General features: G+C 32.8%; 1 protein-coding gene across 4 annotated transcripts in view; it reads right to left on the reverse strand.

The window, feature by feature from the left end:
* The window catches only part of RBM26 (RNA binding motif protein 26), an 89,668-nt gene that overhangs the window by 10,020 nt on the left and 65,342 nt on the right, over window positions 1-14,306 (reverse strand). For all 4 annotated transcript variants that reach the window (XM_025364347.1, XM_025364350.1, XM_025364349.1 and 1 more), the window contains 4 exons: window positions 12,995-13,099; window positions 8,971-9,171; window positions 6,234-6,320; window positions 528-641 (listed from right to left, as the gene is read on the reverse strand). In XM_025364347.1, coding sequence (XP_025220132.1) covers window positions 528-641; window positions 6,234-6,320; window positions 8,971-9,171; window positions 12,995-13,099 — 507 coding nt within the window. The remainder of the gene's footprint in view (window positions 1-527; window positions 642-6,233; window positions 6,321-8,970; window positions 9,172-12,994; window positions 13,100-14,306) is intronic.

The following is a 14,306-nucleotide window of genomic DNA, read 5'->3' on the forward strand; positions in this document are numbered from 1 at the left end:
AACAGTCTGACTTTTATTGTAACTAGTTTCTTATGTGTCTGCCACCACCCCCCTTTTCAGATTATAAGCTCCTTGATGATAGATAGGGACCGTGTCTTATTCATTTTTGTGCCTATGACAGTATCTACCATATAACAGGCATTCATTCTAATGACTAAAATGATATATGAATTAAAATAAAGGAAAGTTGAAATGTTAACAAAGCAACTGAGAATAGATTACCCTAAAACTTAAGATATTACAAGATTTCCTGTGGATAAAAAGCTAATGAATAATTATTGTCTCTAAAGGTAAATAAAAATGGAGTATATATATGATTTTCATATATTCTTTTTGAATTAGCAATCCACAGTTCTTCTCATTATCCAGAAAATTTAAAGTTGTTTGCATTTATCTGATATCCCCTGCCTGGACTATGGGTCAGGAATAAAAGTTTTATGTTAAAATCACAGCCACAAAAATCACACTTTATATAAAAGCTACGAACGATTAAGGGTAAAAATAAGTGGAAAAAAAAAATAACATACTTCTTCTTCATCAGGCTCAACTTCTTCTGTTTCAACAGCTGAAATATTAGTTACTGGTTTATTCCATGCCAGTTTTAGATCTTGCCCTTTGAAACGAGCTCCATGAACTGCAGCCTAAAACGATTAAAAATATTGGAATATAAGACATTAAAAATTTCTGAAGAAAAAAATAAATTTCATAGTGCCTAACATTAAAATTAAAATAGTTAAAGACAACTGAAGATGGCTATCTACCTGTTTGCTTTTTATTTACTATTCAATTTACTATTAACAATTTACACTTTACTTTTTATGGTTATTTACTCCAACAATCAGACTAGTAATTGCAAATCCCTTTAAAAAGAAAATAACGATAATTCCTCATAATAAAATAAAGCTATTTCACTACTGGCCAATATTTGACTAAAAGAAATATGTCTACATGTTTATAACACAATGACGATTGCTATTTAAGATGACAATCCCAAGGTACTTCAAGATCCTAGTTTTAGTGTCTGAATCAATGTCTAAATTGGGATCAATATGCTAAATATATATTATTTCATTTTAATTACTGTTCATTTACAAATGGTATATAGTAATTATTAATCTTTAATAAATATTTTGCATGTGTACATTATTTTCAAATTATATCAAATGACCAACTACCATGAAATGTTTATTGTAAAACTAATATGAAATGTAAGTGTCTCCATGAAAGGAAAAAAAAACCCTCTGAACTTTTCCATTGAAAAAGTTTTTTCTACTAAGCTTTCATAACTGAATATAAAACATGAACTTACAAAACAGTCATGTCTAAGTACTTGCTATACCAAGTGGCTGGTTTGGAAACTGCATTCAAATTAGAGTAATATGAACTAAGGTAAATCCACTGTTAGCAACATACTGCAAATAACTTATACTCACATGAGATTTATAATACAATCTCAAAGTACAGCATAATGTGAAATGTAGAAGCAATGACATATTCAATGATATTTGACATAAGTTGTGTGGTATTAAAATCCCCAGGTATAAATTTTAAATCTACACATACAGATTTATGATAAATTTAAAAGATTTCATGCCTATTAAAATGCTGCTCAGGAGTATTTTTGTCACAATGCCATACAACTAGAATTTTTTTAAAAAGTACTTACATATATTTCAATTCTAGGATAAGTTGCAATATTTTGAAGCCATCACTATTACATAAAAATGTTTCATATTACTATAAGGAATTCCAACTGTTTAATGCAAAATACCTACTCATAAAACTCATTCTTACATTCAGCTAAAAAAATTCACCTAAAAAGCAAAGAGTTACTGACATTTAAAAAAATAAGTTATTGACAAAAATTTCCGATGATCTAACTTTACACATCTCTATATTCAGCACAAAGCTCCTCAAATCTATAAGATGAGCCTAAAACTTTCTAAAGTTTCAACTTTAATTACAAGAGGATTTTCAAAATTTTTATTAACATTGCTCCATTACAAACTTGAGAATCAGGCTGTGTAAATTTTTGAAAGAACTGAGTTTTTGCTTTCTGAAGATGTAAATTTACTCAGGAAAACTAAGAACTTCTGATGTTATAAGAAACATACTCCATAATTATACTTTCATTTTGATAAAACTATGTTTTTATATTAGAAAAGTTCAAGAAACCAATATTTCAGGTAAGTGCAACATAAAATTTTTAAAGTTTAAACAATTCCTTCTGCAAACCACCCATTTTATTTTTTACAAAGATTCAAAATTTCAGGCCACATAATGTAAAAAAGCACAGTTCATGATTATCCCTAGCCCTAAAAGATGATCACTATTCTGTGAAGAATTCGGAGTCAAATCCTACATATATTTTTCTATACACATACTAAAAACTTCTGTATACAAATATGTATGATATGTATATGGAAACATACTAGTTTATAACTTCATGGTTAAATTATTAACCCAATTCTTTTTATAAATATCTCTCAATGTCCATACCAATAAATCTGTCACTTTTCTTGAATGGCCATATATAGTACATATTTAGCGTAACTAAAGCAATTTCTACAGATATGAACAATCTTGTGTATTTGTGCATCTTGTGTGACTTTCTATTAGAAGCTAAATGTTTCTTGACTTTTTTCACAATCTGTGCTGCTTGCATTTTTCTAATTGAATGAAATTTGGTGATATTTTGGGCAAAATATTTTCCCCAATTGGACTTTGATTTTATGATGCACTTTTTATTGGACAGAAAGGCGTTGTTGTTGTTCGTTTTTGTCATAAACAAGTTTAAAATTTTTCCGGTACTGAAATTTACCAATGTTTTCCTTTATGAATATCGTGCCATACCCTAAGAAGCCCTCTCAATATTATTTTCAAAAAAAATCTCTAGGTTTTCACTATTTTTTAAAAAAGAATTTTGTAGCATGTATTAAATGTTTTATGTATTAGAAAAAGAAAAAAAATTCATCCAATTTATATGTATTTGGATATTTTAAAAAGACATAATGCTGTCTTTTTTCCAAATAGCTAGTCAATTGTCCCAACATCATTTACTGAATAACTTGTTTTATTCCTTGACTTAAAACATCTCCTTTGTGATCCATTAAAATCCTCATAAAGTCAGGCACCGCAGAACAATGTTTTGGTCAACAATGACTATATACGACAGTGGTCCCCTAAGATTTTAATAAACCTGAAAAATTCCTATTGCTTAGTGACCTTGTAACTATCATAATACCTTGTTCACACGGTGATACTGGTGTAAACAAACTGATTGTGCTGCCAGTCCAGTCATATAAAAGTATGGCACGCACAATTATGTACAGCATAATACTTGAATATGGACGGCAAATGACTGTTACTAGTTTATGTATTTACTATACTATACTCTTTATCATTATTTTACAGTGTATTCATTTTTTTAAAAAATTAATTATAAAACAGTCTCAGGCTGGTTCCTCAGGAGGTATTTCAGAAGAAGGAATTGTTATCGTAGGCCATTGCCTATGATACACACATTGCCTATGACAACTGTGTGTGTGTTACTGTCCCTCAAAATTTTCCAGTGGAACAAGACGTAAAGGTAGAAAACAGTGATACTGATGATTCTGACCCTGTTTAGGCACAGGCTAATGTATGTGCTTGTGTCTTAGTTTTTAATTAAAAACTTTAAAAAGTAAAACATTTAAAAAAAGTTAAAAATAGACAAAAGCTTATTGAATAAGGATATAAAGAAAGAAAATATTTTTGTACAGCCGTGCAGCGTGTCTGTGTTTTATGCTAAGTAGTGTTACAAGAGTCAAAAAGTCTAAAAATCGTAAAGTTTAAAAGTAACGGTTATAGCAAACTAAGGTTAATTTATTATTAAAGAAAGATAAAATGTTTCTATAAACTTAGTATAGCCTAACTGTGCAGTGTTTATAAGGTCTAAAGTACAAGTTTATAAAATAGGATAGTAATGTCCTAGGCCTTTACATTCACTCACTAGCTCACCCACAGCAATTTCTAGTCCTGCAAACGCCATTCATGGTAAGTACCCCGTACAGGTATACTATGTTTTATCTTTTATACGTTATTTTTACTGTATCTTTTCTATGTTTAGATATATTTACCTACACAAATACTTACCATTGTGTTACAACTGCCTCAGTATTCAGTATAGTTAACACAATGCCACAGTTTCGTAGCCTAAGACCAACAGGCTATACCATATAGTGTAGGTGTGTAGTAGGTTATATCATTTTAGATTGTGCAAATACACTCTGTGATGTATGCACAATGAAATTGTCTAACAACACATTTTTCAGGTCATATCCCTCTTAAGTGGCACATGACTGTATAAACTTAGGTCTATTTCTGAACTGTATTGTATTGTATTAATCTGCTTTGTACTGCTTTTTAACAGTACAAACAGGCCAGGTGCGGTGGCTCAAGCCTGTAATTCCAGCACTTTGGGAGGCCAGACAGGCGGATCACGAGGTCAGGAGATCGAGACCATCCTGGCTAAGATGGTGAAACCCCGTCTCTACTAAAAATTACAAAAAAAAACTAGCTGGGCGTGGTGGCAAGCACCTGTAATCCCAGCTACTCCGGAGGCTGAGGCAGGAGAAGGGCCTAAACCTGGGAGGCGGAGCTTGCAGTGAGCTGAGATCCGGCCACTGCACTCCAGCCTGGGCGACAGAGCAAGACTCCGTCTCAAAAATAAATAAATAAATAAATAAAACAGTACAAATAATATAAATAATTTTCTAAAGTATGCTATGGCAGTGCTTCAAGAGTTACGCATGTACTTTAAAATTTCATTAAAATATATTTTAAAAAGTCAACTGTATAGCCATTTATAAAATGTTAAGGAACACCATGTTTAAACGTGCTCTACAGGATGCCTACTCGAGCAAGGAGGTAGTGGTCAAAAAAGGTGAAAGTGGAGCTACAGGTACAAATCCACAAAATATGAAAGGGGGGAAATAGTATCGGATGAAGATAAAATTTGCCTCCCAATGCAAATGTAGCTGATAATCTAGATTAAAAAGATAACTTTTGAAAAAACTACCAAAGTACTAAACTAAAGTCAGAAGAGATAAACCTAAACCAATCATTTCTACAGAACAGCCTGTAAAGACACGTTTAACCATTAGATGCTGATAGTTTCACAAATGAATTCTATTAAAATTTTAAAAAATGTATTTCCAATGCAACTTATCTCAGAAAGCAAAGAAAAATGGAAACTTTCCAATGACAACTAACAGAGATACCTGACAAAAATATCCCTCCCAAAATTTACAAACCAATCTTACTTTTGAAAATAATTTCTATCAGGTAAGCAATGTACCACTGTGCTGGCAGAGAACATTCACTACAAAGAGGATAAATAAATTTAGAGGTTTTTTCAAAACTTATTTAAGTTGTAATCAATTTAAAACTTGTGAAAAGCATCCCACTCTTTCATTTGGAAAACTATTTCATCCCTGAAACAATGGCAAGGACAAAACAGTGACATTGTCTTCTCTATAATTCCTGAAGAAAGAACACACAGGGCAAAAAAGGCTCCTATGAATCCCCCACACCTCACTCCCATTTTCCTTTTTTTAAATCTTTGGAACCCAAATGAAAGACAAGGTTGCATATATTCCGGTCAGTCCTTGGAAAGACAATTCAAGATTGATGGTTTAAGGTAACCTTACTAAAAGTACCCTCAAAGTTAGAGGTATATACCATGTCTTAGGCAAAAAGTCACAGAAGTCTAGTTGGGGCTATGCTGAACTAGGGACACTTCTTTTAGAGTTCACCCTGATGAGACCAGAAAGCAGCAGATGAGGAATGGTTAAGATGGGTAGACATTAGAACTGCTTGTACCTTATCCCTCACCACTCATTCGGCCAAAGCAGATCCTGTTTTGGGTCAGCTGAAAAAAAAGAATAATGGGTAGTGGGGTGGCCCTATCTACTATGAAAAAGAAAGAAAGGAGAATCCCTGGTATCTCATGACAACACAATTTGACATTCCACTTGGTGACTAAATACGTATTTTAATTGTATTACGTTATACACAGAATTGCTTAACTGCATTAGGACATTCTTTGAGGGCATGAATTCCACTTCAGGTGTTCTACCTATTATCAAAGCATATTATCTAGTAAGTTAAAAAAAATTCATTTATATTAAAACTTGAAAGTAATACTTATAAATCATTTAAATCTGAATTGATAAATTATTTTGAAAACTTACTGCTTCAGCTTCTGCTCTTGTCTTGAATGTAATGACTGCATGAAGTGAAGAATCATCAATCTGACAATCTTCAATTTCACCATATTGCTTTAAATTAAAAAAAAAGTATTTCCTCCAAATAAATATTTTGAAATATCCAAAAATCCTAATGGTATTAAAAAACATTAAAATACTAATAAATATAACCCATAATACATACCAATTCATAATGGTTAACAGAAAAGTATAGTGAGCAACTTATTTTAGTGTTTGATATTATAAGATAAAAGGTGGTCCTATATTCCAATCTTACTCACAATTCACACTTCCCAGAATTAGTAAGACTTATACTCGACTGAACTATGCTTTAAATGAAGGAAATAATGGTCAAAGCCTGAGCTTTCTTGCTAACTTTCCTCTTATACTCATTAAACCAATCCCAAGATAAACTCTTTCTTAAGCAACATACTGAATCCTCAGAATTTCTATGAGTTTTTGGTATCATTCCCAATAAATGGTGAAAGAAAGAAAAAGAAAATTTAAGTTAACTTCCTCAAAGTTAATTGTTAATTACTGGGACGAGATTACAGTTCTCTTGATTCAAAAGTTTAACATTCTAACTGACCATGGTTTTGCTTACTACACACTCCACTGTACTTTATACTTGTTTAGAACATTTAAACACTAAAAACATTATATTATTCCTGTTTGTGGTTTGTTGGATTTTTTTCCCTCATGTGTGGGAGGATTTTTCTACAAACAGCAACCTTTATCCCACAAAATTCTAGTCCTTTATATATCATTACCAATATCTTCCTTCTTACACCCCCAAAGTTTATAACTAATCTCCTTAGATCCATACATATCATAAAAATGTTCTGTAGAGCACAGTAAAGAGAATGTCCTAGAGCCACTAAGATTCTAGCTCTGCCAGTTATTAGCTGTGTAAACAAGTTACTTAACCTCATCATGCATCATTTTCTTCATCTCTAAAATGGGCATAATAAAGGTATCTACCTCTCAGGGTTATCCAAATAACTCATAATGAATTATCATAAGGCACTCAGAGGGCATACCTGACACAAAGTAAGTATTCTACAGGTTTTCAGTTATAATATTTATTACTATTACTACTGGTACTGGAATATACAGCATTTTTGTTAATCACAATTTGTAATAGTTAATGGCCCTTTAATATTACAGATATTAAATAATGTCAATTTTTTTCTTTGACATCCACCATGTGTTCAAATTATAGGTTGAGAGAAATAAGCTAAACTTCAACTAAACTTAAGACTAATAATTTAAATGTGAACTTTAGAGTGAAATTTGAATGTCCAAATGCATGTCAGAATTTTTATTTAGAGGCTCTGAATACTTCTCCCGCCAAAAGAACTTTAGTCTCACCAAAACATACTCACAACAAACTCACTTTGTCTGTTTGGATTATTTTAGCACATTCGTTGTTAGTTTCCTGATTAGTTGTAAAACTATACACAACATACAAATTATCTGGATCTCCTTTCTCTTGTGGAAGGTGTGGAAGTGGGGTACACAGCAGGGAAGAGTTGGGCAAGATTTATCTCCAAGCTCCTTTCTAGTTCTCTAATTCCTTTCTTTATCCCTTCAAATCCATCAAGAACAGGACTTTAGACTCCTCATTCTTAAATACTAATCATTTTGGTTATTTCTTAAACATAAACCATTTCTGTCAATATCTGCTTATGTCCCGACAAAATATCTGTAACTGCTGCAAGCCTCCAATAACACCGAAGTCTGAATTTTCAAAAGGTTAAATCATTTACGTACCTACCTACTAGCTTACCTATTCTTTAAGATCTAAACTATAGTTTTACTACTTCATGAAACTTTCCTTTGTTTTTTCCATCATATGCCAGTGTGATACTTCTCTAAGTTACTAAAGTATTTATAGTGCTTAATAAATTATAATTTCATTATAAATTATGTCTGTAGTTTACTCTGTGTTAAATTGATATATTTAAAAGCCTTGAGGATAAATAACTGATTATTTCCTTCATATCTCCAGAGCAACTACTATTAAATATAATGCTGAGGGTAAAACCGATGCTTCGTAACCAACCTCTGGGATACCACTAAGAATCACAGCATTTGGGATGAAAGGGTCATTCAGCAGGTATAATCTTCATTTTGAACACGAGTCTAATAAATCCCAGGAAGTCCAAGTTAAATAATGGATTAACAGAGACTAGAATCCCATTCTCCCTTCTTGTAGGTCAATCTATTACCATTAGATAAAGTCTTTTTCATTACACCCTGACACAGACTAAGGCAACTTCTAGATCATAGGTCAAAATTTTATCTTGTTTCAATACTGGGTCAACTAGATCAAGAATACATTTTTAACAAATAGAAACCCTATTTTAATTTTTAAAAATCTGGATAGCCCATGCAATATGTTAACTTTTTCTTTAAAAGTAAATATCAAATAAAACTAAACTACAAGTCTTCCCTCTCTGAAACAATAAAGTTTATATTGTTCACTTCACAATACTTCATGGCCTACTAAGTGTAAGAATAGTAATGTCTCTTCTAGATAATTACACAAATCCTACAGTTTGTTTTTAAATTAACAAAAAAATTAAAGATTATTCAAACCCTTTGTTCAGATTAACGAGTTGGAATTACTTATGTCCTTTTCATAACATCCTCTTTAAATATGTCTACTATCCCCAGTGATGATTATCAGTATTTGTTTTGCTGAGCAGTAAGAAAGTACCGCAAAATGAGGAAGAAGATCTTCTCTATCGCTCTCTGTAAATGCAGAAATCTCCAATGCCCTGGGACGGTGATCCACCACAGCATGACCAGGCACACCTCGTCCTCGCCCTCGCCCCCTGCCTCGGCCATGAACTGCACCTCGACCTCGTGAATGAATTCCTCTGCCCCGACCAGATGAAAGAATCCCTCGCTTGGCAGCCTAGAAGAGATCAGACACACAGGTTAAACAATGCTGCGATTACTAACACAAGCCAAGCATTACACTCTGGCAGATGAATAAAACTTTAATGCAATTTGACAATGTATTCAAATGCTCTATAGAAGGATCACATAATTTAAATCGGGATTTTAGTTTGGTGAAAGTAAACGTAGGTGGCTAGTAAATTGAAACAAAAAAATAACACTGAGGTCTTGGAATTACTAACTGTGCCTTTTTCTAAGTTCTCGCTCTCTAAGATATCAGGATATATCAACAAAAGATCAGCAACTCCTGATTTCCAAGTATACAGTGTTAAATGTTACTTCAGAAGTCAGGCTAATCAACAGATAAATAATACCTACATTCACAATAAATATTTTTTCCAGTTATGATTTTCAAATACAATGTTTCTATTTGTTTGCCAGTTGACTTCAATAGGTACAGTTATCTCAAATCATTTTAATTACTTATCTCTATCATTATAGAACCATTGTAACATATTGATATTCCACCACATTCTTCTGTATGATGACAGCACACCATTCCTTCATTCCACAAATACTTAATGTGCACTTTCTGTGTACAAGTCTTTACTCTCACGAAACTCAAATCCTAAGTGTAAAGAAGCATTAAACAACTAAGTTATGGCCGGGTGCGGTGGCTCATGCCTGTAATCCCAAAACTTTAGGAGGCCGAGGCAGGCAGATCCACTGAGGCCACAAGTTCAAGACCAGCCTGACCAACATGGGAAAACCCCGTCTCTACAAAAAATACTGAAAATTAGCCAGGCTCAGTGCCTGTAGTCCCAGCTACTCGGGAGGCTGAAGCAGGAGAATCACTTGAACCCGGGAGGCGGAGGTTGCGGTGAGCCGAGATCGCACCACTGCACTCCAGCCTGGGCAACAGAGCAAGACTCCATCTCAAAAAACAACAAGAACAACTAAGTTATTTAATTGTATTAATGAGAAGTTACTCAAAAAGTGAAGAAATGCTTTAAGATTTGAAAAGAACTTCAAAGATTTGCAGTGAATAACCCACTAGAATGTATGTCCCCTGAAACTATTTTTTTTTTCCATTTTATTCTCTGCTTTATTCCCAGCAGTAGCTGGTGGATTATATTTAATACTTGTTCAATGAATCAAAGGAGGAGCAAAGAAAAAGGTAAGAATGAGGTAGGGGTTACGGCATGAAAAAAAGCACCAACACTGAAAGAAATGTAATTTCCCAAAGAATGAATATAATTCAGTGTAGTTGGATGGGGAGGTAAGCCTGGAGAGAGGCAGAGTCAGATTACACGTAACTTTAAGGATCATGTCAAGGATTTTGAGTTTTATCCCAAGAGCCATGAAAATAAATTAAAAGATTTTAAGCAGTAAAAGAGTGATGTAACCAAATCAGTGTTGAAGAGGATATTCTGGCTAGAGTTTTAAGAACAGAGTAGAAGGAAGAAAAGAAGCTGGGAAACCATTCAGTATGCCACTACGAAAGACTGGAAGAAGGAAGTCTGGACTACGGTAGTGGCAATGGAGATAGAAGTAAACGCATTTAAGATACATTTAGGAGTAACATATGTAAAATTTGATAATTAATTAGATATAGACGCTGAAGGAAAGGGGAAATCAATTAAGACTGCCAGATTTCTGGTTTGCATAACTGTACAGATGAGGTGTAGGAGCAAGATAAGCAAAACTCTGAAGATGTTGAGTCTTAGATGTGAGATACCCAATGGAAGTGTGAAGCTGGCACAGCTGCCAAATCTCTGCTAGTATAAGTATTTCAGTTTCTTCATCTCAAGACAGTTAATCTTAACATTAGCTAAAATAATCATCTAATATCCAAATAATAATGCTAAGTGAAATAAGCCAGGCAAAGAAAGACAAGTATGTATGATCTCACTTATACATGGAATCTAAAATGATGAAACTCATAGAAGCAGACAGCAGAATGGTGGTTACTAGTGGCTGTGGGGGCACGAAGAATGGAGAGATGTTGGTCAAAGTATACAACATTTCAGTCAGATAGGAAGAGTAAGTTCTAGAGATCTATTGTACAGCACTGGTTGGTGACTACAGTTAATAATAATTATTGTATAATTGAAAATTGCTGATACAGCAGATTTGAAATGTTCAATTTTCATCAAAAAATCACAAGTATGTGGCGTGATGGACATGTTGGCTTGATGTAATCACTTCACAACTTATACATATATCAAAACATTTTGGATTATCATATATATAATTCTTCATTTGTCAGTATAACAAAATAATACATAATAATAAATTTTAAAGGTCAAGGATTAATATTAGTAATAGAACAGTATATACAAAAGTATGCTCTGAGGAATATTAATACCTCAAAATGCTCCTTGAAAACGGGGGTCCCTGGACAAATAAATTTGAGTAACACTGAATACTTAATATGTATTTTTAGAGATTCAGAAATTAAAAGCCTCTAAGAAACCCCACAGTAAAAACGCACATCCAATACAACCTGTTCTAAGGTTATATTATTTAGCCTAAGAACCTTTTTCACTAGTTTTCTGTTAACAACTAATGGAATTACTGTGGTGAACGAACACACTCTGGGAAGTACTGCATTACTGCATAAAACTAATAATTACTGAAAACTAAACATAAGCCATGATAAAGGAAAAACAGAGAATGTCATTCAGTGTTTAGCTATGTTATAACAAAAAAGCAAAACACAGAATAATAAGGAATTTTGTTAATGCTATTATTTATTTAAATTATGGGCCAGAATTTTGAAAATGATATTTTGTTTCAAAGATTCCACCAACACTGGCATAAAATCGCTACAATGGGAAAAACACAATTTCTCTGTTAACATAAAAGAAATATTTTTCAAACCTTTTTTTTCCCCAAAAAAATATTGGGGAGGACACACATGCAACCACTTCAAGTTTCCAGAGAATACAAAGGTATGCACATTTAGGACAACATCCTATGGCTTCCTATGACTTTCAGAGAAGACAGAGCTTTAAGGCAAGTCTGGTAGCTACTAAAAGTTAAGTCTTTAATACCTGGATGACAGTATTCAAAATAGATTTCTACCATGTCCAAAAAATGATCAAGTTGCCAACAAATTCAGAAAAAAGCATTAATCTCAGACAAAGCTAAATAATCTAAAGTACAAAAATCTTAAATTCCTGTATCAAACCACAATATAGACATGTGCCAACTGTATTAATGACGTCAATGTCTATTTCAAAATACAGTTCCAAATTCTGAACATCGTTTTGCTATTCAAAAATTCTCATGTCATATAACAGGAATTAATTTCACCAGGAGTTGTTTCTTATATAAATAACCATCTAACTAAATTACAAGAAAGCAGTTTATTTCTCTTTTCTAAACATCCACAGCACCATCTATAGGCAAAACTCAAGTAAACATATTCTTCAAAATAGTTCTCAATATAGTTCTCCAACTAAAACTGTCATACAGCAACTCAATTTATATGCAAAGAATATCTCCATAAGAATACCTGAAAAGCCTTTATTATAAGGTTTCTATTCCAGGGAGGACAGAACAAAAATAGAAAAGAAATAAAATTCATTAGAAATGGAGGAACTTGGGGATATAGGCTGAATTACTGCCACTCCTCATTAAGTAAGATTTTACCTAGCAGCTCTGAAAAATCTGTTGACCTCTTCCCTCTTTCCTATATTAACATCTCAATATATATGCCAAGGATTACCAACAATTACTAATGAGAATGAAGGGAAGGGAATATATTTTTAAATTGACCACTACAACTGCATTTGCTTCTTTCAAGCCTACTGTGTAGCTGTGATTAAACATACTTCCAGCTGTAATTCTGTATACTTTCTCCTAAGTTCAGTGACTTCTTCTCCAGCCTGCATCTTCTTATATAAATCCAGTTCTGTGTCAAGTAATTCCTTCTGCATCTAAAAAATAGTAATTAATATTTTAGGTGACAGTAATTATTATCCTGTACTGATACAAACCTTTTTATAATAACTTTTACACAGTCCCATTTAATCCATATATTTCTATCTCCAGTATAATCACTCTAGTACAAGCCAAAATACTCCACACCTCCACAATACTGCAACAGCTTCCTAACTTGTTGCTACTTTCACTGATTTTCCTGTAATTCATTTTCCATATAGCAGCCAGAAGGAGATTTATATAGACTGATATGGGGTAATTTAAAGGAAATAACTGAAAGGAAAAGTAAGTAACAAACCCTAAAAAACCAAGGCGCTAATGAGCAATACGGAGTATGTTTTTATGTAGAAAACATATCTATCTACATATATACATTTGCAAAAAGAAAATCTAGGATAAAACAGAACTAATGATACTGGTGTAGAAAATATACCTATCTACATATATACATTTGCAAAAAGAAAATCTAGGATAAAACAGAACTAATGATACTGGTGACCTATAAGGGGTGAGGACAGAGTGCCAGGAATCAAAGGGAAAGGGGTCTTTTATGTATTCCTTTTTACATAGTTTTTCTTTTGAACCATGAGAATTGTTTCATTTGTTCAAAAAATAAAATATAATCTGCAAGAACTGGGCCAGAGAGAGAGGATCCAAAACTGAATACAAATGCAAATAGATTTATCAAATTAGCAACTACACAAAAGGGGGACAAAAGTAATTTTAGACCATAGTTCAGACTTCACACCTTTAGTGGAATACACCTAGGCTTTAAAGAACGTAAATAAATTTTGAATTTTATATTTAGTTAGCTGTTGGGAGCGGTATTGTTGTAGCAATTTTGGTACTACTTTGAATGTATTATAGTACTGTGTTTAATAATAATATATTGATATTAGTGAAACCAAGTTGTCATTATGGGAATATAAATAAAATATGAAATAAGGAAGAACCACGTGATGTTGGGTTTGAATTTAAAATATCAACTGGAGTCATGACTTTATACATATATACATACAGACAGACACACCAAGTATAAACACTGTATAACTCTGTTTTTTCTTAATTACTTATTACCATCTAAAACTATCTTGCTCACTTATTTGTATCTAATAGGTTGATCTACCTGAATTTTCCCCTTTTCAATCAACCCACTGTGGACAGTGTTGTCAGAATGTTATTAATACTTTTCTATTATTAACC

Source organism: Theropithecus gelada, chromosome 17, assembly GCF_003255815.1.
Source record: "Theropithecus gelada isolate Dixy chromosome 17, Tgel_1.0, whole genome shotgun sequence".
NCBI lineage: Eukaryota > Metazoa > Chordata > Mammalia > Primates > Cercopithecidae > Theropithecus > Theropithecus gelada.